Below are 20,616 nucleotides of genomic sequence, written 5' to 3'. Positions count from 1 at the left end.
GCAGCTTGAATTTGTTTTACAAAAATCGCACATGTTAATTTTTATGTACACGAACAATTATTTTTCTGTATTTTCAGCAAGGAATATAAGAGTTGTAATGAACAACAGACAACCCCATTAAAAAAAAGTGTAGACAGTCCACCTTGATCTGGATTTCGGCAGCCGTGGTTTTGGTCGACTCTAGTTTTTCCACGAGCTCCATGTCACCCAAGAAGTTTCCTTCTGCAGCTGACAAGCGTATCAACAGCTCATCCTCCAGCCGCTTCAGTTCTATCTTGAATTCATTTTGCTGCTTAGTTAACATGGACTGAAAGGATATGAGAAAATATGTTTAAGACATAAACATTTAAAAATAATTAGAAAAATGTGTTTATCAGTTGCTGAGATCAGCTGATCAGGTGTGTTGGACCTTCGCCAATCTTTACCTTCAGGTTCTCCAGATCCGGCCTTTCAATGCTGACCACATCAGCCAGTAGCTGATCCTCCAGCCCATCTGTAGTGACGGTGAAGTTAATAAGGGTGGTCTGAGCTTGAAGCTCTGGCTTATAATGTGGATTTGCCAGTTTTGTATGGAGGATTAATCGGAAGCTCTTGCTGTATTCACATTCTTTGTCTCCAATCTTTATATATCTGTTGAGTGAAAAGAAAAAAACTGTTCATACTACATAGATACTAAAACTAGTTATTATACCCTAATCCAAACTCCTAAAAAACATTATGCTGATTTGTAGGATTTTTAGAAAGCGTTACAAAGCAATTTCTTCAGATACTCCCAGAATGCCAACATAATCTTAAAGCATAACTAAACCTTTGAAGCATTTATTTTCTCTAAGCAGACATTTCATGATCCATCTAGTTCTGTGAGCTGAAAATGTGGTTAGATTACAGGTGTATATAGACTTTCATTTACCTTGTGAACATTCACTAATATCTGACACATAGAAAGAGAGATGAGACAGATCAGAGATGATGAGATCCTTGAGATGCATATTACACACAATGACATTCTCCAGCTCTAGCTACATGTCAGCTACACACACACACACACATTATCAGATATGCTGTGCCCCCCACTCCCCAGATAAAGAACTTATCTGCCTGTAGCTTATAGTTCTCCTCATGCTGTGTACAAGCTGCCAGGAAGTCTGAGTTTGAATCTGTGAGCTCCGTCCTGGAATGCAGGGGGGCGGGGCTAGAGTGCAGGGAGCAGAAAGAGAGACGAACTCCGTGAAGCCTCAGACAAGATGGAAGCCGACCCTAAAGTCAGAAGTTACAGGGTTGTGTCCAGGGGCAACTGAAATTGTGTACACAGGACTGATAGAGAAAGGTTGGAATTCTGTTTGTGGAATGCTGCATTTTTGTTAATGACAGTGAATCAGAAAATGTGTTATTTTGTTATCCTGAGTACATTTAAGAAACGTATCTTCATGGGAATACTCTATTAAATTTGAAGTCTCCAAAAATATTTGCAGCACATCAATTTGCCTTTTTTATTTGGGCTCAGAAATGTCAATGTTAGGGACCCTCTCTGGCCAATCCGTGGCATCAGAAGGTCCTGTGAACGCCAACACCTATGGCCCCTATGAGGGGCTTTGAGCATGGGCATACAATCTCTGTACTGTGACATAACCGTTTAATCCTGGTACTCTGGCATCACTGTCTCTATAATCCATGTTCTGTGAAATCACTGTGGGATAAGGAAAACTTTGCCTCTTGGCTATCTTTTAAGGCAGCCCTCTTCACCATCAAGCTTGAGTTTTTCAGAAAGTGATAATAGCCAAACCAGTACATCTATTCCACAAGGAACAGAATCCCAACTGTATAAGGTGCTATCTACAGTTGGGGGTCTGTTCCTTAAAGAATAGGTGCCAAATGAAAAGTAGGTACAGGGACGCACACATGCACCACACAGATCAATAACCTCAGTGTTTTGAATCACTCAGTTGCATAAAGGATAAGACAACAACAAAATGCCAGAACACAAAATAAAGTGAGATAACAGGTCACAACATTCAGCCAGTAATTGCTACTTCCTGTGTGTCCAGGAAGTGATTGATACTTCCTTTATGTCCAGGAAGTAAATACGAGCAGGGATTCAAGAAAACATTGGGGCAGCAGTGGGGCATCAGCAAGATGTCTATAGCCATTTTTATTTTTTTTCCAACCTGCTGTGAGCCACGTAAGAAATAATCAAACAACCCCTTAAACTACATCCATGAGGAATATGAAAATTATACTTAATAATCAACATATAGCCTTTATCTTTATCCCTTACAGATCCGTCACGTAATATGCAAGTCAGAACATTTGCTTTGGAATGGATACAATTCAATAAATATTTCCTGCTACGCTTTCCACTGTCAATTGATATCATAAGACATATTTTATTTTAAATTAGTAGTGTCTGAAGCGCAGTAGATTTAATTATTTGTAATTGCCTAGTTGTTGTCAGTATGTGGCCATTTTATGACACCGGAGTCTACAGTGTGGGTCAGGTTCAACTGTATATCTTTTCAACACAGAATTAATGTACTATTGATAGAACCATTACTGGAACCAAATTAAAGTCTGAGCTGATGGATTGGTCCGCAGGGTGCTGTCAGACATGAAAGGAGTAATTAGTATTCATTACTTCATACTCCACAACATTCCAATTATTAATGAACTTCAACTGTTGGACTGCACCAAATATATCACAACCATCTATTTAGCCATTATTTCAAAGGAGGAATTTATATCCTGGCAAGCCATTAAGAAATTTCCAAAACTGTGATATTCTATATTAGATATTACTAGGAGTTGTGTAGGATGTGCATAGGGAAATAAATATCTCATATTGTAACAAATAAAAGCATTAAAAAAATCAAACAAATAATAAAAAAAGCATAACTGACAAGTTGTATTTCTATAAATGTAAATATAACTTTATAAATTTATTCGGTAAAACCATAAAAAAATGTCATCATAAATAAGTATCGACTTAAAAATACGCAAATATTACACATAACATTTTACCAGGTTTAGGTACATCAGTCATCAGGACCAGACACAGTTTGTCCATTTTTGCATGTTTTAATTTTAATTCTATATGAAATGCAATATTCTTTACTGGTCATGTTTATTATAATAAATGTAACTTTCCAAAGAATTTTTAGGTTTTTACTTGGTATATGCTTTTGTACAGCATTTTTATAGCATTACCGTAAAATAGACATTTTAATTGCATTTGTCTTTAATTATTATTACTGTCCTTTAGCTAGATGATATCCAGTTACACTAAAGTACAGTCGATAATACAAAGGGAACCTGTCACCAGCTGCAGGGCTGTTAAACCCACAAACATGCCCTATAGGGGCTATTACATGTCATTATAATGCTTCAAAGCTGGCTCTATGCTGAAATCTAAACTTATATTCACAGACAGGTACCAGTCAGGGGGTGGGATCAAGAGCTTACCCACCCTCCAGGCCGCAGAGTCATCAAAACCCCGCCTCCTTGCCTCTATTGAGCCAATACCTGACCTACCTCCTGTATCACCCCATCCTCCGGTGCGCTCATTTGAAATCTTGCACATCCCTTGATATTTTTCCGCTGGATTTGTGCACATAATCAGTATTAGTGTGTCATTATACCACCAGATGGTGAAGGTATAAGACTAGATGAAAGTCTCTTCCAATTTTCTCTTGCCCCATTGCTTTTTAGCAAAAAATATAAAAACTGCCTTGTGCTTTCATTTTTTTTTTAAACTTAATGGATTACAACACTGCACTCCTAGTCAGTTAGCTTTCCTGGAAGAGCCAGCAAAATAGTACAGTATTCACACTTTTATTTGTGCACAGATATCCAGCTACTGAATGACTAATCACAGGTTTTTAGTCAAAGCTAAAAAAATGTATTTTTCCCTGCAAAAACCATAAAGTATCACATAATGCCCCAACCAAAACTATTTCTAGTATTTCTAGAGTCATCCTATTTCTAAATTCGACCCCATGAATCAATCTCAATGCCTGCAGGCAACACTGTATACACACACATTATATATATATATATATATATATATATATATATATATATATATATATATATACACATACATATATATATACATACACATATATATATATATACATACATACATACGAGAGCAAATCCTGTTCGGGCACTTGGTATAATTTATTAATAGTATTTGAATATATAGCCGTCTCATATTCACTGATCCTGTCCAAAACAAAGATAGCTCTTAGTTTGACGAGACATATGGAAGATCTACCACAGTATCCCGTTCTATTTTCACTAATGAATTTCCAACACTGGATTGCAGGTGATCTGTTCTAGTCCTCATTGGGAGTCACTGATTTATCCCCTATCCAAAATAAAGTTTGTGTGATAGATTTATTAAATGTTGCTAGAAGTTAATAATGTTTTTCTTTCTTATGTGTAGCAAGAAGGAGCTCCAGCCTGACCTTTTTAAGTACACTATTATTGTGATGCATCTCATTAAGAGATATCACATTTTATAAATTCATTTATCCATGTCTCATATTAGTTAGACGACAAAAGTGTGTTAAAACCATTAAAAGTAGTTTTACTAATTTTGCATGTTACCCCCTAACCGGATCATCAGTGATCGGGAGAACAGGGTTCCGTTCTGAAAGGAGCGACAGGAAGCATTCTCGACCTGCTGCTCCACCCAATAGTATGGGAGGGTCGGAAAAAAGCCAAGCACAACACCAAGCTATCTACGGCCCTCTCGTGGACTGACAGAGTGCTGTAGATAGCTGTCTGCAATTTCCAACACTCCCATACTATTGAAGCTGCAAGACACATAGTTGACCCGACTACCAATTAGTGAAAAAGGGAACCCCGTTCGTCCCACTGATCAGATTGGATCCACAGGATAGGGGATAATTTGCAAACTTGGTACAACCCGTTTAATAAACGACCAAGATTCTGTCGCATTGTGATTTTTAAATATTTCCCATTATTTGTAAATAAATTATACGACTGTATGACTTAAAGAGCAGTTTAGTAACATCAGGAGATCTCTGGTGTTTTATACAGTATCAAGTAAAATCTCCTGAAACTTTAAAGGATTTGAAGCACCAGAACAAGCCCAAAAAGCCCTTGGTAAAAAGACTTACATTTCCGCCGGTTACAATTCAACAACATTATCAGTAAACAATGCAGTAGCTTATTTTTCATGGAAATGAAACTTACCGTCCGCGTTTAATTGTGTTTCTCCCCAAAAGAGGGTCAAGCACAGGATCAATGGTTTCGTCCAGGTTTTCAATTAACACAATATCACCCGATGCCAATGCATTTTCAATTGTGTTCAAATAGCTAGAACAATTTGTAAAAATGGAAGCAGAAAGTGAAAAAATAAAACATAAACCCATAGTTAAACTTATTTTATGACACATACACAAACAACATAGCAAAGAAACACTTAACATTTACGGCAAACACTGTGGTCTAAAGCTGAGGAAACAACTCATTTAATTCAACCAATTTAATTCCTCTTTTTTGATAAAATATGAAAAGTGTTTTACAGACCCTGTCACCGTGTTCTTATACGATGGTGCGAATGTTAGTGGTCACCTCCAAAATAAACCTGAGGTACCTATGGTAAAACAGTCTGCCCCTGATAGAAATGACTAATACTAATCACTCTCCTGGTCTGGCCTGGCGCCCCCTCCATCACCGTAAGCCGATCCAGTTATTTGCTTGCAGTGGACATCTGATACTGTCGTAAATGTTTTTTTTGATACTGATCTAGCAATCGCACAGATCACACAGATCATTATCACCAATTTAGTGGCGTTCCAATGCTCAGACCCTTCTCCGATAAGTTTTAGGACAATCCGGTGGTGCCTAAAAGCTAAACAGGGGATTGAAACAAAAGCCAGTAGTGTTCTGGGTACGAGGTACTGCAGCTATACTCCTATTCACTAGAACAGTGGTGGGCAACCTTTTAGAGTCCGAGTGCCCAAACTTCAACCACGACCCACTTATTTATCGTAATGTGCCAACACAGAAATTTAATTTGTGATTTATACTCCCTTCTCTGTCACAGCTTTCAATCATATCAGCACCTGAGGACATAACTAATGCAGAAAATAGAAGACATTTGGATGATCATTGTAGATTCCCTCCAGGGTCCCATAAACAGGAAGAATTATCAGGGCCAGAGAAGGAGCTACATAATGATAATCCAGATCTGTCCACACCTTCCCACTCCTCCAGTAGTCCCAGGCAGCGCCCTCACTTTAAAATAGCTCTGTGCACAGCAAGTCCTGGGCTATCTGGGACTGCAGAAAGATACCGGGAGTCCTCTCTGGTGATGGCCTGAGTGCCCACAGAAAGGGCTCTGAGTGCCACCTCTGGAACCCGTGCTATAGGTTTGCCACCACTGCACTAGAATAAGAGCAAAGATGAAAATCCCAGGCAGATGATGGATAGAGTCATTAGTAATATGTAGAGGCCTCTATCACCTCTACATATTATGGCACCAGGTAGGCTCATCAATGCATGGTCATGGTCCCACTGATCTGAACCTGAAGATCGATCTTGACCAGAGAGCTCAAAAAAGATTGATCCTGAGAATGATAAAAAATGAACCCAATCTCTAAAATCTGTACTTTATGCCTTTTTATATTAACCTCAAGTCTTTTTTAGTATATTTTGAATTGCAAAACGGTGTCTCACATGTAAGGAATTAAGTAAAAATTATCAGCCTTCCATCATAAGCATCCATTATAAGTGAAAAATAAAACCTGAAACCTTATGCACACCAATTGATTAAGAGCAATGAAAAGAGAAGTGTTTATAAAATCTAATGTTGTGTGAACTATGCATAAATGTTCCATTAAAATCTCCCTAAAATCTATAATCTAAAAAGGCACCTCATTTTCTATATACACACTGAAGAAGGATCCAATGAACAGAAAATCATTGTCTTTGTGCTCCATGTGTGTAACTCATCAATAAGGTTATGATTCACAACATTTTTTTTAACCCCTTCCCGCCGCAGCCCTTTTTCGTTTTTGCATTTTCATTTTTCACTCCCCACATTCAAAAATCTGTAACTTTTTTATTTTTCCATGTACAGAGCTGTGTGACAGCTTATTTTCTGCATAACAAATTACACTTCAAAACTGTGGTATTTAATACTCCATGCCATGTACTGGGAAGCGGGAAAAAAAATCCAAATGCAGTGAAATTGGTAAAAAAAAGCATTTGTGCAGTATTCTTGTGGGCTTGGATTTTACGGATTTCACTGTACGCCCCAAATGACATGTCTACTTTATTCTTTGGGTCGGTACGATTACGGGGATAACAAATTTATATAGGTTTTATAATGTTTTCATACATTTAAAAAAATTAAAACCTCCTGTACAAAAATATTTTTTGGGATTTTGCCATCTTCTGGCGCTAATAACTTTTTTATACATTGGTGTATGGAGCTGTGGGTGGTGCCGTTTTTTGCGGATTTTGATGACGTTTACAATGTTATCATTTTTAGGACTGTACGATCTTTTGATCACTTTTTATAGAATTTTTAATTTTTTTAAAAATGGCAAAAAAGGCTTGGGCGCGATTTTCCATTACGGGGTTAAACGCAGTGAAAAACCGTTATCATATTTTGATAGATCGGTTTATGTGTTTATGATTTTTACTGTTTATTTATATCAGTTCTAGGGAAAGGGGGGTGATTAGAATTTTTACGTTTTTTTATTATAATTTTTTTTTTTAACTTTTTTTTTATTTTTACTATTTTTCAGACCCCCTAGGGTACTTTAACCCTAGGGTGTCTGTACGATCCTATCATATACTGCCATACTACAGTATGGCAGTATATGGGGATTTTACTCCTCATACATTACAATGTGCTGATAGCACATTGTAATGAATGGGTTAACCCGAAGTAGCTTCAATTATTTTCGGGATACAGTTGTTACTATTTAGAATCACTCAAGTCAAAAGTAAGAAAAAAAAGTCCTGCGCATGAAGCCTCAAGAACTTACATGAGCCCTTGCCCTTAGGAATAGTAACTTGGGCAGGGAACAGTGTGGGGAAAGATTATGAGTGCATTAAAACTTAACCTTTATTCAAGAATTTTAATATACCAATTAGGTCAGAATACCACCATTTACTGTAAGTATTTTTTCCACTCAAGATGTACACCACCACCTACGGCCAATCTTAAAAAAAAATATTCGGCCCTGGATAACCCCTTTAAAAAGATGACTAACATAAATATGTTGTAACTCATGACCAAAATGGTGACCCTTGAACAAACCTTGCTCATGCAGTGCTGCAGGGTTTCTCATTTTCAGGAAATTTTTATTAGAGGACATCTTCCATTTGAAGCAATATCCCTTAAGGAAAGGATGTATGCAATCTAAAGTTCTGTATCCTGTATGCATTGGCTGCCCAAAAATGTGTATATCAGAATATGGGGGGTTTTGCAATAAATATCTAGGATCTAGGAAAATCTTCTTTGATGGCTTGTTTAACTAGAAAAACTTCTTTCAAGGAAAAGCGTTGAAGGACATCTACCATCAGATTTAGCGGTGGTATGTCACCAAAGCAATGCTCTTTACCTTAAGGGTTAAGGGCCAGTGTTTCTTCCATCTCTATGCAGGTCCACTATACTGAATGAGACCTAAGCGCCTCATGCTAATTAGAATATTTTTTATAAATTACTTTATTTGGTTTAGCAGACCTGCATGAAGATGGGAGCAACACAGACCCTTAACACCTAAGGTTACGAGCATTGCTTTGGTGACAGTTTACCACCGCTAAATCTGGTGGTAGATGTCCTTTAATGGGTCTGCACCAAGCTAATGTATGTAACAGTATGTAACACATGGATAGCCTGGGTCAACTGCTTGGAGTAAACTTTCCAAAACTTATAAGATAATTCTCCTTAACCAATGTAGCACATTTACATAGTGGTAGTATAGTGAGATCCAGACAGTCATTGAGAATTGGAAGTCTCCTTTAGGATTCACTTAGGGAGTAACAGGAAGCTCAGCCCATTGTGTAATTTAATGATATAGCAAGTTCTTAGAACACTAGAAAATTCCTTTGCATTCCAACTGCAGAAACATTCAATAAAACACCTTCAATAAATCTTCAAAATAAATGAATTTCTGTACAAATAACTGCTATATTTTGTATTACACACATACCCTTTCTGTCCTAAATGTATAACTTTTAAGTCAGCTCCGTATTTATTCTTAATCCATTTGATGCCCTGCTGCTGTGGATCTATCATAAGAGGCCATCGCTCGCAGTTTATTAAAGTGGTGGCATTTTCCGTTGACATTCTGTCTCCAGGCAAACCTTCATTATTCCAGGCTGCTACTGTAGCATCATCAGTCAGCATGGCAATTGGATCTAGACCTTCAGATATTGGAATTGCAACCTGAATGGAGAAAATGTTGTTTAGTCCAACTCAGAATCTCTACTGCGAACGTCTGAAACAACGAAATATGAAATATCTATGAAGAACAATCTTAAAAGAAATCAAACTGAATTATTCTCGGCAATATGCTGCTCGGCTTATAGTTTATGTAAAAAAGCTTCACTCTATGATTAGAGTTTGCCTAAAGTGCGCTACAAATAAGGTAGAATTCCTGTAATTGCTGAAAGACAATTTACCAGGATTTCTAGTGGACAGTAGGAGTTTAAGTGCTTAAAAAAATATTCTTTTTTAGTTTCCAAAATATTTAGAATTGCAAAACGTTGAGTTTAATTTTTGTAGTTTCCAACATCATAGGAAAAAGTCCCCTTGGTAAAAGGCCTAAGGTCAGTTGCACACGAACATGTTTGGTCTGTGCAAACAGACCCGTGTTCTGGTCCACTCCTAAGGACCGAGCATATTGCAGAGGATGGCAGTCCTTGCATCAAATAGAAATATGCTACAAGGAGTCCCTGTCTCCTGATCGAGCCGCAGCGTTGACGTTTGTCGTTGTGTGAGTGCGGAGCTATTGTTGGGACAGTAGACAAATATTTTTGTAAAATGCAAGGTCTCCCGTCGACTGCACAGTTTTGGTCTGTGGGATCTGACCAGCACATGGCTCTTTTTCCATGGGCTGAACAAGTATGTATGCAGCTGGCCTTACTGTGAGTGATTTAGGCATCCTGCACCAGCATTACTGGCTTTAGGAAAAGGAGGGATTAGCTGTAGGGTAAATACCATGTTATTTAAGAAAAGGGCATCAAGAATGAGACCATATTTTATATGTCCTTAAATAATTAAACTTGTGCTTGCTCATGGTTGGAAGGAGTGTTTCCAGTAATGCTGCTAACAGAAAGTCTTCATCAGGGGCGTAAATAGGAGAGGCAGGGCCTAGTTCTTTTGTTCTGCTCTCCCTTTGTCTTCCAATGTCTTATTTGAACTGCCGATTCATGCTGTGTACTGTGGAAGATGTGACCCGTTATATAAATATTATGCTGTAAGATGTGCAGCATAGTGGGCTTATTTACTAAGGGTTCGCGGACCGCACCCCATCGTCGTATCTCCCGGCGATTTTCATTTAGCAGGGGTTTTTGGTGCTCACGATCGGATTTTGGCGCATCGGCTTTCATGCGACACAAATCAGGGGGGGGCTTCGTCGATCCGACTGATTTGGACTAAGTGTGGAATTTAACATTTATATTGTGTCGCAAGCCATGCACTTACATACACCAGGAAGAAGAAGGAGAATTCTGGCGGACCTGAGCGGGGAGAGACGCATGCAGGATATCCTGCGCATGCTCGTAGTGACTCGGACGGGTAAGTAAATGTGCCCCAATATGTATATAATGGTGCATATCATTAGTGTGTCAGGTCAGATGCTAAGGCCCCCTAACACTGGGAGCCCCATAGCTGCCATGACTGCTACTGCTATAGTTACACCCCTGATCTTCATGAAGGGAGGCAACTTCCTAGCAAGATTAGTAATATTCTGTTGTTGGGCGATTACTAAATTCAACTCTGGAATTCTTGTCCCAGGGATCTAGTGGGACAGGTCACCCCATTAGCATTAATTTCTTTCTAAATGATTTCACACAATTTGGTTAAAATCGTCAATTTTTTATATGCGCTGGTCTAATGTGTGTGGGTACCTCAAGACACGAACAAAAAAATAAATAAATGCAGGGATACAAGGTTCTCTTGTTATTTTACCTTCTGAGACTTGAGAAAAGGAAGCCACAGTTGTTCCATAAGCTCCTGGCGATAGCGCTTTGTGAATGATCCCACGTATGATATAAATGCAGCAGTCAACAGAACATCACCACACAATGTCTTCTCCTGAGCCTCAAAATTTTTGATGGACTCACTCCAACGAACATTTTCAGACTGTGTGAGAAAAAAGGGTTAAAATTAGGTACTTCTTGTTCTCCTGGTATTGAAGGAATAGTATGTAACCGTGTTCCATAGTGATACATGGAACTGCAGCATGTTCATGGTCTGTGCTGCCAAAGATACATCCAGTGGGCTTCTTAGTGGTTGTACCCAATCCACCAGATAGATGGGTGTCCATTGTCCCAATCCACCAGTATAATTAAAACATCCTACATTTAAACATTGAAGCAGGATTCCATTAAATCCATCATGATAAACCAGGGACCGTGACTGTGGTAATCTTCTGATATTTCTTATCCATGGCCTTCTTTCTTTAAAAATCATCTTTTATAATTATGCTAATGAACAAGAACAGCTCTAGGGGCGTTACCAGAGCCGTTCTGTGCTGTAGCTTGAAAGGCTGGTACACGGTCTCCCCCTTCTGCTCCCTCAGCACCCCCTCCCCCCTCTGGCTGTTATATACTCATTACAGAAGAGGACATTTCAGCATACAGTGGGAGGGGGGAAGTGCTCCTTGCACAGTGTAAAATTCTGTAAAGCTGCAGAACAAAGGGGCTTTGGTAAAGAACTCTTTAGCATAAATTTAAAAGTTGATTTTAAAAGAAGACAGGCCATGGATAACAAATATTAGAAGATTACCACAGTCACGGTGTCTGGAGTAAGCTTTATCATGCTTGATTTTAATGGGAGTTTCCTTACAGCACCTCCACCCAATTCTTCTACATAGTAGTCTTTAAAAGAAGATACTTTATGCATGATAAACCATGAAATCTGGTCTGGATAAGGGGTGGTCTATTGGAAACGGTTGACTGTATCAGTTTCATTTAAAACCTTTTTCATTTTTTAATTCTTTCAGACAAACATGATTTTTTACGCTACTGCAAATTAAAAAACTACGTTTATTTAATACCAGTGGAGAATGGTCCAACAGCAATTGAATCATCTGAACTGAGGGATGCCTGAGAAATAAAATATCCATAGCTTCAGTACCATCTACTACTAAAGTAATGAGGATGTTTAGAAGTAATACGCACGTCTGCCACCTTAACTTATCACCCACCATGCAGAAAACTCAGTTCATTTAGAAGAGGCAGAAAAAAAAAAACTCTTGTTACATCCACTTTGAGAATTTAGCTTGTGAGTAAGTTATAAACAAGAATGAAAATCCTTTCTTTCATCTCCAGGAGAACTTGAAGATTCTCTAAACATGGAATGATCATCTATTTGAATCTCCAATAATTTCAGCATACCGTACGTGCATCATAAATCAAAAGCGACATTGGCTAACAAGAGTTTAAGTGTAGGAACATGCAGCGTAATACATTTCCAGACAGTTAAAAATCACTATAATCTCATCCTAATGTATTATAGATTGCTTGTAATGTCATCGTGGCTAAGATGACCCATTTCTAATTTTTAACAGCTGCTCGGCTTAGGACTTAGTTAATGATTAAATATAAACTGCCTGAATTATTCTACTGATTTATCAGCTTCCAGGTCTACACGTTTAGGAGGAAATAACTTCTAGATATCGTTCTTCATGTGCTCTAATTAAAGCTTGTTTATTCTGTTACTAAGTGGATTGCACTTCTTATCTCATTTATATATTACACCCTAACCAGGTAGAAAAGTTCTATGGGGCAGATTCAGACCAGCTGAAACAATTGTGCCATTCCTAGGGGTTTTTTTGCAGGGGGCATAATTAAAGGGGGTGCAGTCCAACTGGTCCAAGAGGCTTTAGGGGCCCATAAGGTGTTACTTTTCCATATGAGAAGAGTAATACTATAAACCATACATTATAGTCGGGGGCCTGGCATAGACTTTGCATTGGAGCCCATCAGCTTCAACGTTACGCCACTGGGATTATGGGTTATTAATATAAGAGAGGCTTGAATGGAAGCTAAATGGGAGAAAAAAGACATCTGCTTCTGGCTCTGTGCTAGTTGATGTGTTGTAGGTATCCACCAGCAGCTGATCAGTATTGGTAATGGACCCCACTAATCTGATATTGGTAACATACCTAAGGGATAATAAGGAGATCACACATCATCCTTCTGACTGTATACCGTATTTTTCGGACTAAAAGGTGCACAAAAAATTTCTCAGAATTTCTCAGAAAGTAAAGGTGCGCCTTATAGCTCAGTGCGCCTTATATATGAATAGTACTTACAGACAACAGCTGCCTTGAACTGTGCACAGGTCTGCCACCTGCTGGTCATTCATCTTATAAATCAGGTGCGCCTTATAATCCGGTACGACTTATAGTCCGAAAAATAAGGTACTTATTGGTAAGGAGAATATATATGGAAAGGAATTGAGATGAGTGGATGTGAAACCACAATTTTCAGGTCCTTGTCGGACATTGTGAGTTTGAGTCCGGAGTTTGAACTCAACCAGCCACGGTAATCAGTGTTAACTGCTGGCAAAGCATTTAAATGCCTGCAGCGTGTGTGTGCCGAAAATTCTCCTGGCGTCGTCACTCCCTGATGCCAGCACAAATGTTGGGTGTTACGTGTGGGGGTGGCCTGAACCAAACATTCTGCTCTAGGAAGGAGTAATCACAGTTGCAAATATCTGTCTCTTAATTACATTAATAATAAGAAAAACCTTTCCAAGCACTACAAGTAATATATTTTTTTACTCACTCAATGTATCTAAATAAAAATCTTTTGAAAAATTACATTTAAAAACCAAAACTGGAAATCCAGTGATCTGGTAATCCAGTGTCACATCACATGAAAATGCTTTCACAAGAATGTGACATAATTGGGTTGCAGTCATAGCCAGGGTCGGCTCTAGGTTTCAGTAGGCCCCTGGATGACAGACTCTCTGTGGGTCCCTTTGCAGTGAACTCACATGGGGGCATTAAAAACAGTCTCCTGTTCCCTATCATATCCCCTATTTTATCATACCATACAGCCCCCTTATGGTTACTTTATATATAGCTCCTGTCAACTCCCCCCATGGATTCCTTATGTACCTTATGTGGCCCCCCAGCAGCTTTGGACCCCAGCACTAGCCCAGTGCTGGCGCCAGCCCTGGTCGTAGCCTACAATGGCTGGTGCAATTGCAATGTACATGAGATTAATTATGACAATGGGGCATGCGGTGCATCCATCTATGATGCCCGGCAGCACAACTGTGTCTCACATCCCTCACTAGAAGTAGAGGAAAAGAGAAAGTCGTGTGATTGTCGCCACTCAAGACGTAAGTTATAAATTAATTATTTTTTACTATGGCCACGATCCTAGGGCTGAAAATGAAGAGTTTGCAGTGTAAGATCTGCATAAAGGACCATAAGATGCTATCATAATATTTACACAAAATGTGATTACACATACAAATCCTGTTGTAATAAGATCAAAACTTTATTTGATATACAAGAAAACAAATCACTCACCTCCAGTCCCTTGACAAGTCTGTTGGCCAATTCAATGGTGGTGTTAGTACGATTAACCTCTTCTTGGCACCTGACTTTTTCCCCTGTCGCTTTCTCAAAAGACTGAGTCAGTCTCCTCAAATTGTTGTCCAAGTCCTTTAAGCATACATATCAATACATGTTACCAAGAGGTCCTGTCTCATATTAATGTTCAACAAAAATTTACTGATTCTAATTTAAAAAAAAGGGTAAATCTAAATAAGGATTTTTTTCACTGCCTTTATCTGCCATCTATGTTGTTTTCAGCATATAATCAAAAATGCTTTGTTTTATCATCCAATTCTCTTCCCAGTCAAACAAAGAAAATGCAGAGATCTCATTGGTATATCTTAAAATGTAAAAGTCTAAGTATCAAAAGTCATTGTATTAAAAGTCCAAAATGCATCTACCAGCAGAATGAAGGATTGTACACCAAGCACATTTCCATGCAGGTGTGTGGCCCCTCTGGTAGGATCCACTCTTCTTTTAGCTTTTCATGCCCTGTTTTTTTTTTTAATGGCTTTTAAAATTATGCAAATGAGCCTCATTTGCATAGTTGTAAAGCCCCTTTTCTTTTAAAAACAACAGCATAGGAAGCTAAAAGAAGAGTCGATCCTACCAAAGGAGCCACACACCAGTATGTCAGTGTATTAACAATCCTTGATTCTGGTGGTAGATGTCCTTTAACATGTGGTCGCAGATCATAGTTTAGGCAGCCATCCAGCAAGATATAAGAGATAAGCCGTGGGTAATGACTTGCCTAATATTTTTTAACTCACAGCTGTAGGTTCACTTAAAGGAGTCGAGCAGTCACAACAAGTTAGAAGGGTATTCCCATGAAGACAAGTTTCTTATATGTACTCAGGATAACAAAGAAACACATTCTGTAATTCACTGTTATTAACAAAAATACATTTCACAGATATAAGTCCAACCTGTCTCTATCAGTCCTGGTGTACACAATTTCAGTTTCCCCTAGACACGAACCAGCAACTTCTGACTTAGGGTTGGGCGCCATCTTGGATTTTTGTGTGAGATCATGGAGCTGAGATTTCTTTCTGTAGCCACACCCACTGCGCAGAGTCAGGAGATGACTTGCTGATTGGTGGATCATGAGAACAGTGACATGCACCTTCTTTCTATAGTTATTGCTAAGGCGCTGATGGAGATAGCCAATCATGGTACTCGGCTATCTCCATCAGTTCCACAGACAGTGATTGGCATCTCAATTCTTTTTGGGCGCAATGGGTCTACAGCAGACCCCTGTTCTCATAATTCATCACTCATACTGATCAGAAAGTTAGCCCCTAATCTGTGAATAAGGGCTATCTTGTTGTGCCTAGACAATTCTTTATAAATTTAAATATCACATTTTATAACATAAAAATACTATAGCCATACTTGTAGTTTTTTACGAATTGCATCAAGTTTTTCAGTGGCTCCTTTTAGATCATCATTGGCTTGAGAGAGTGCTCTGCGTTTGGGTTCAACATCACAATATACCTAAAAAAATAATTAAAAAAAAATTTACATTTAACGGTTTTACATTAGCTTTAATATTTTACATTGTCTGCGATGTCATGTATTATTGTCCTATTGATATAATCTGTTCACAAACCTTTTTTTTTTTTTTAAAAGACTTTTTCTAAAATGATTTCTAATTACATAACGGTCCTTTACTACCATATTTTATAATATGCTATTTTAGAATAACAAATAAAAATTATTACTCTTAATATTTTTTCTATATGGATATAATAAATTTATGTATAAATACAACATTTAAAAATAATCTTTATATAGCGCCATCAAATTCCGCAGTTTTACAACAATCTATGAAAAAGAATTACCTCATAGTATTTTACTATATTGATGACCCAGGCACAGAGACCAGCTGCTGCAAATGACTTTGAGCGGACCAGGTCTGGGTTAAAATCTGGGTCCTTGAGGTACTGATCCTTTACAGTTTTCAAACAGTTGTCATGAATATGCTCCTTGTCGTAATGGACTAATGCTTGCAAAAAGTCATCAACCTAAAGATAAAAAGAACCATATCAAGTTCTGCAGGTTTGGGATATGAGACACACAATACATAGGTCATTACAGAATGAGCAAAGTACATATTATTTGTTGCATTTGATATTAAAATACAGGTGTTTCCAGGTTCCCTGCTGTCAGCATATAGTATATTCTAGGTATGATTGGTGCTGGAGATAGTGTAACAGCCTGTGAATCTGCAGAAGAGAGGGACTCCGGTAACACCCCCAGCAACCGTTCAGGCACAGTAGCAGAATAAAAAGTTGATTTGAGTAGGAAGGAGATCATGGATAACAAAGATTACCACATTCATGCTGCCTGGATCTATGAGTAGGTGCCCCTGGTTAATCATGCTTGATTTTGATGGTAGATTTCCTTAAAGCACTTGGATACTGTATACTGTATAATTCTGATTTTAAGTCTAGGGTTGCTACCTGTGCATGGAAGGGGGGTGAAAAGTGGAACTTTAGTCGGTGGCCCAACCAGTATAGAGGGTCTAAGCATTTCCTCCCTGATTGATTTTATTGGTGTCAAAGGTACAATTGATTGCTATAGCAGAGCGTACAGGGCTTTCTCCTGTATGACCTGCCATTCACTAATGAAAACAATGCGAAGGCATCATTCCTGTGCTCTGCCTGCACCATCTCACATGCAGAAGTATTGCTGCTGTCTCTGAGATGGAGAGGATGCAAGCAGCCGGGATGCAAGTTATTAGTATTCTTTTTGTCTACTGTGGGGCGCTGTGGTCTATGGCTACCGCGGACACCATTATTAGGGTATTGGGGGCCCTGTTACTAATGAACACAAGGAGTCAATGTTATAAATGACTACTACGGGGCACTGTTACTAATGACTACTTGGATAATATAGCTAATGACTACTGGGGGCACTGTTACTGAAGGCTACTAGGGTACTGTTAGCAACGGTTACTGTGTGGGCACTGTTACTATGGGCAACCTTGGATAACTGTGACTATTGACTACTATGGGGGCACTATGATTATTGACTACTTCTAAGGGCATGATGACTTCATTGCCTACTATGAGGGAATTGTGATAATGGGCGGTTGTGTGAATATAGGATTATGGGCTGCAATTGGGCACTGTGACTATGGGTTACTAAGTGGGCACTGTGATTATTGGCTACAGACGGGCACTGTGACTATGAGCTACTGTGGGGACACTTGAACGATTGGTTCCTGTGGGGCATTGTTATTATATTTACTACTGTGGGGACACTGTGACTATAGGCTACTGTCTTACTTAACAATCTTGTTTCTGGTCCTGTATATGTATTAAACTTGGATCCAGTGCGGTCTCTATGTAGAAGGCTTGGCCATGAAACTTCTAGTTGCAACCCTGTTTAAGCCCAATCATTTGGAATTTTCCAAGTATTTTTTTTCTAAAAAGTAATTTTACCTTTCCCATGGAAATCTTGCAAGCTTTCCAACTCCGATCTTTAGGTATCCTGCCTCTGGGAGCCAGCAACACCATTACAGCAGCTGTAACATTTATGACTGCAGATGGAGGGTTAGGGAAGGTTTTAAGTTCTGTAAGGTTTACCTATGAGACAATAACATATTAAAATATTTTTAAATATTTTTTAACTTTTCTTGTTAAGTGATGATCTATGATACAGTTAATGCTCAGATTAGTATGTACTGCAGATTTAAAAACATAAAATCACCTTTGTGCAAACATTAGACCTAATCTGGATACTGAACCCTTGTCACCTGTTTGAATGTAAAATTGAAATTTTTAATAAAAACACTTTTTTCAAAAAGAAAAATGTTCTGTAAGTAATATTACCATGTTGCTGAAATCTAATTGTAAAAATCAAGGAGAATTAAAACTCATAAATATATTTCATCTCCTTACTGAGATTGCCTTTGTTGGCCCCTTTTTGAGGAACAAGCCTTAAAAGCCATACACACTCCACTGAGGATTCTGGAAAAGTTTTCTAGGGTGGAAAAGGGAAAATAAAGCTTCCCGTAAGGAAGGAAGCTTCCTCTACAACCAATGTCTGACTTTCAAGAAGCCCAGTGACATGACATGCCATAATAGGTAAACCTTTAACACTTTGTGGGGGGATTTATCAACTTATTGCCTGGTTTCTTGAACTAGTTTTTGAGACTTATCTTAGTGGAGACAAAAATAGTGTCAACATAGACAAAAAAAGTAGCAAAAAGAAGTATAAGAAACTAATGTTAAAGGTGGCCTACAATGGCAATGCCCTTATGGAAAATGAATTCCTTCCTGGCCTATAATTATGGCCAAACTGGTCCCCTAAACTGCTGATAAGGTGTGATAACATGAAAACAGTTGAGTGTCTTTTCCTTTTGGAAAGAAAACTTACTGGTTTGGCTATGAACACTTTACATAGGTCCGTACACAAAAGAGTGAAAAAGTTATTGGCCTTAAAAAATATAATAGTACAAAAGATTGAAATCTATTAAAACCTAATAAAACCTATATAAATTTGGTATCCCTGTGATTGTAGCAACCCAAAGAATAAAGAGAAAATGTAATTTGGAGTGCAGAAAAAAATCTGTAAAAACAGAGCCCACAAGAAAATGGCCAAAATGCGGTTTTTTGTTAATTTTACTGCACTTGGAATTTTTTTACGGCACCACTAAAAAGTACAATTTGTCCCGCAGATAACAAGCCCTAACACATCTCTTTAAACGTAAAAATAAAAAAGTTATTGCTTTTAGAATGAGAGGATTGAAAAACAGAAACGCAAAGACTAAAAAGGGGCCTGTAAGGGTTAAGGGAAAAGCCCTTTTAGAAAACATTACCTGCAGTATTAAAAGCAATGGGGCACATTTACTTACCGTTCCGTTGGAGCTTACCAAAAGTGCAGTGCCGACGATAACACACTGTGCCACGATTCACTAAGATCGTGCGGGCGATATCCTGCATGTGTCACTGCCCCGCTCTGGTCCGATGGAGTTCACCTTCTTTTCATGGTGCATGTAAGTGCTTGGTCTTGCGACACAATTTTAAAGTCAAATCCAGCGCTCAGTCCAGTCGGATCGTCCGACAGCCCGCCCCACAATTTATGTCACATGGAAGCCAGCAAAAACATTGGAAAGTCCGACAAAAGTGTGCCATTGGTAAATGAGCCCCAATATGTATTTGATATAAGAATTCCCTCCATATACAGTGGGGCACATTTACTTACCCGGTCTAGTCGCGATCCTGCGGTGCGTTGTCCTACGCAGATTTGGGTCTGCCAGGATTCACTAAGGTTGTGCGCCCGATATCCAGCAGGTGTATGTAAGTTAACCTGCTTCTTCCTGGTGTATGTAAGTGCGTGATCTTGCGACACAAATTCTTTTTTAAATTGTGCGTTTTTTCCGAATCCGTTGGGTTGGAAATATTCAGGAAACCCGACGAAAGTGCAGCATTCGGACCCTTTGTAAATGAGCCCCAGTATGTCTGTAACTGTTCTACTATAACACACTAATAAAAAGAATTGTAAGATTGAAATAACTGTAAAAAAAATCACATATTATCTGTTTAACCTAATGAACATTGTTGTCCGTCAAGCTCAGTCAGATAATTGAAGTTTTTGTAGCTAAGATTTTTTTTCCCATTTTATCTATGCAAAATATATCATTATTTTGTTCCCATAAGAGGAAATCATCAGTTCCAGCTTCGATCACTGTTCGAAAGCATAAACGTGACATCTTAAAATATATAGAGTTAAAATCTAAAAATGTAATTTGCATTTTTGGCAACAAAATTTACCATCACTGTTTTTTTTTTTGGCCAAGTATGTGGTACAGGAAATGCTCTATGAA

The 20,616-nt window shown here is 38.4% G+C and overlaps 1 protein-coding gene across 2 annotated transcripts in view; it reads right to left on the bottom strand.

Annotated features, from left to right (window-relative positions):
* DNAH11 (dynein axonemal heavy chain 11) overlaps positions 1-20,616 on the bottom strand; it is a 181,987-nt gene that overhangs the window by 21,907 nt on the left and 139,464 nt on the right. For both annotated transcript variants that reach the window (XM_072153831.1, XM_072153832.1), the window contains exons 60-68: positions 18,230-18,373; positions 16,625-16,807; positions 16,176-16,277; positions 14,757-14,891; positions 11,177-11,350; positions 9,195-9,430; positions 5,218-5,340; positions 426-630; positions 143-307 (exon numbers count right to left, since the gene is read on the bottom strand). In XM_072153831.1, the coding sequence (XP_072009932.1) occupies positions 143-307; positions 426-630; positions 5,218-5,340; positions 9,195-9,430; positions 11,177-11,350; positions 14,757-14,891; positions 16,176-16,277; positions 16,625-16,807; positions 18,230-18,373 (1,467 nt within the window). The remainder of the gene's footprint in view (positions 1-142; positions 308-425; positions 631-5,217; positions 5,341-9,194; positions 9,431-11,176; positions 11,351-14,756; positions 14,892-16,175; positions 16,278-16,624; positions 16,808-18,229; positions 18,374-20,616) is intronic.

The sequence above is a fragment of the Engystomops pustulosus genome, chromosome 5, assembly GCF_040894005.1.
Source record: "Engystomops pustulosus chromosome 5, aEngPut4.maternal, whole genome shotgun sequence".
NCBI classification, from domain to species: Eukaryota; Metazoa; Chordata; class Amphibia; order Anura; family Leptodactylidae; genus Engystomops; species Engystomops pustulosus.
Note: the sequence above shows the minus strand (reverse complement) of the source record. Positions and strands in the feature narration are given on the sequence as shown.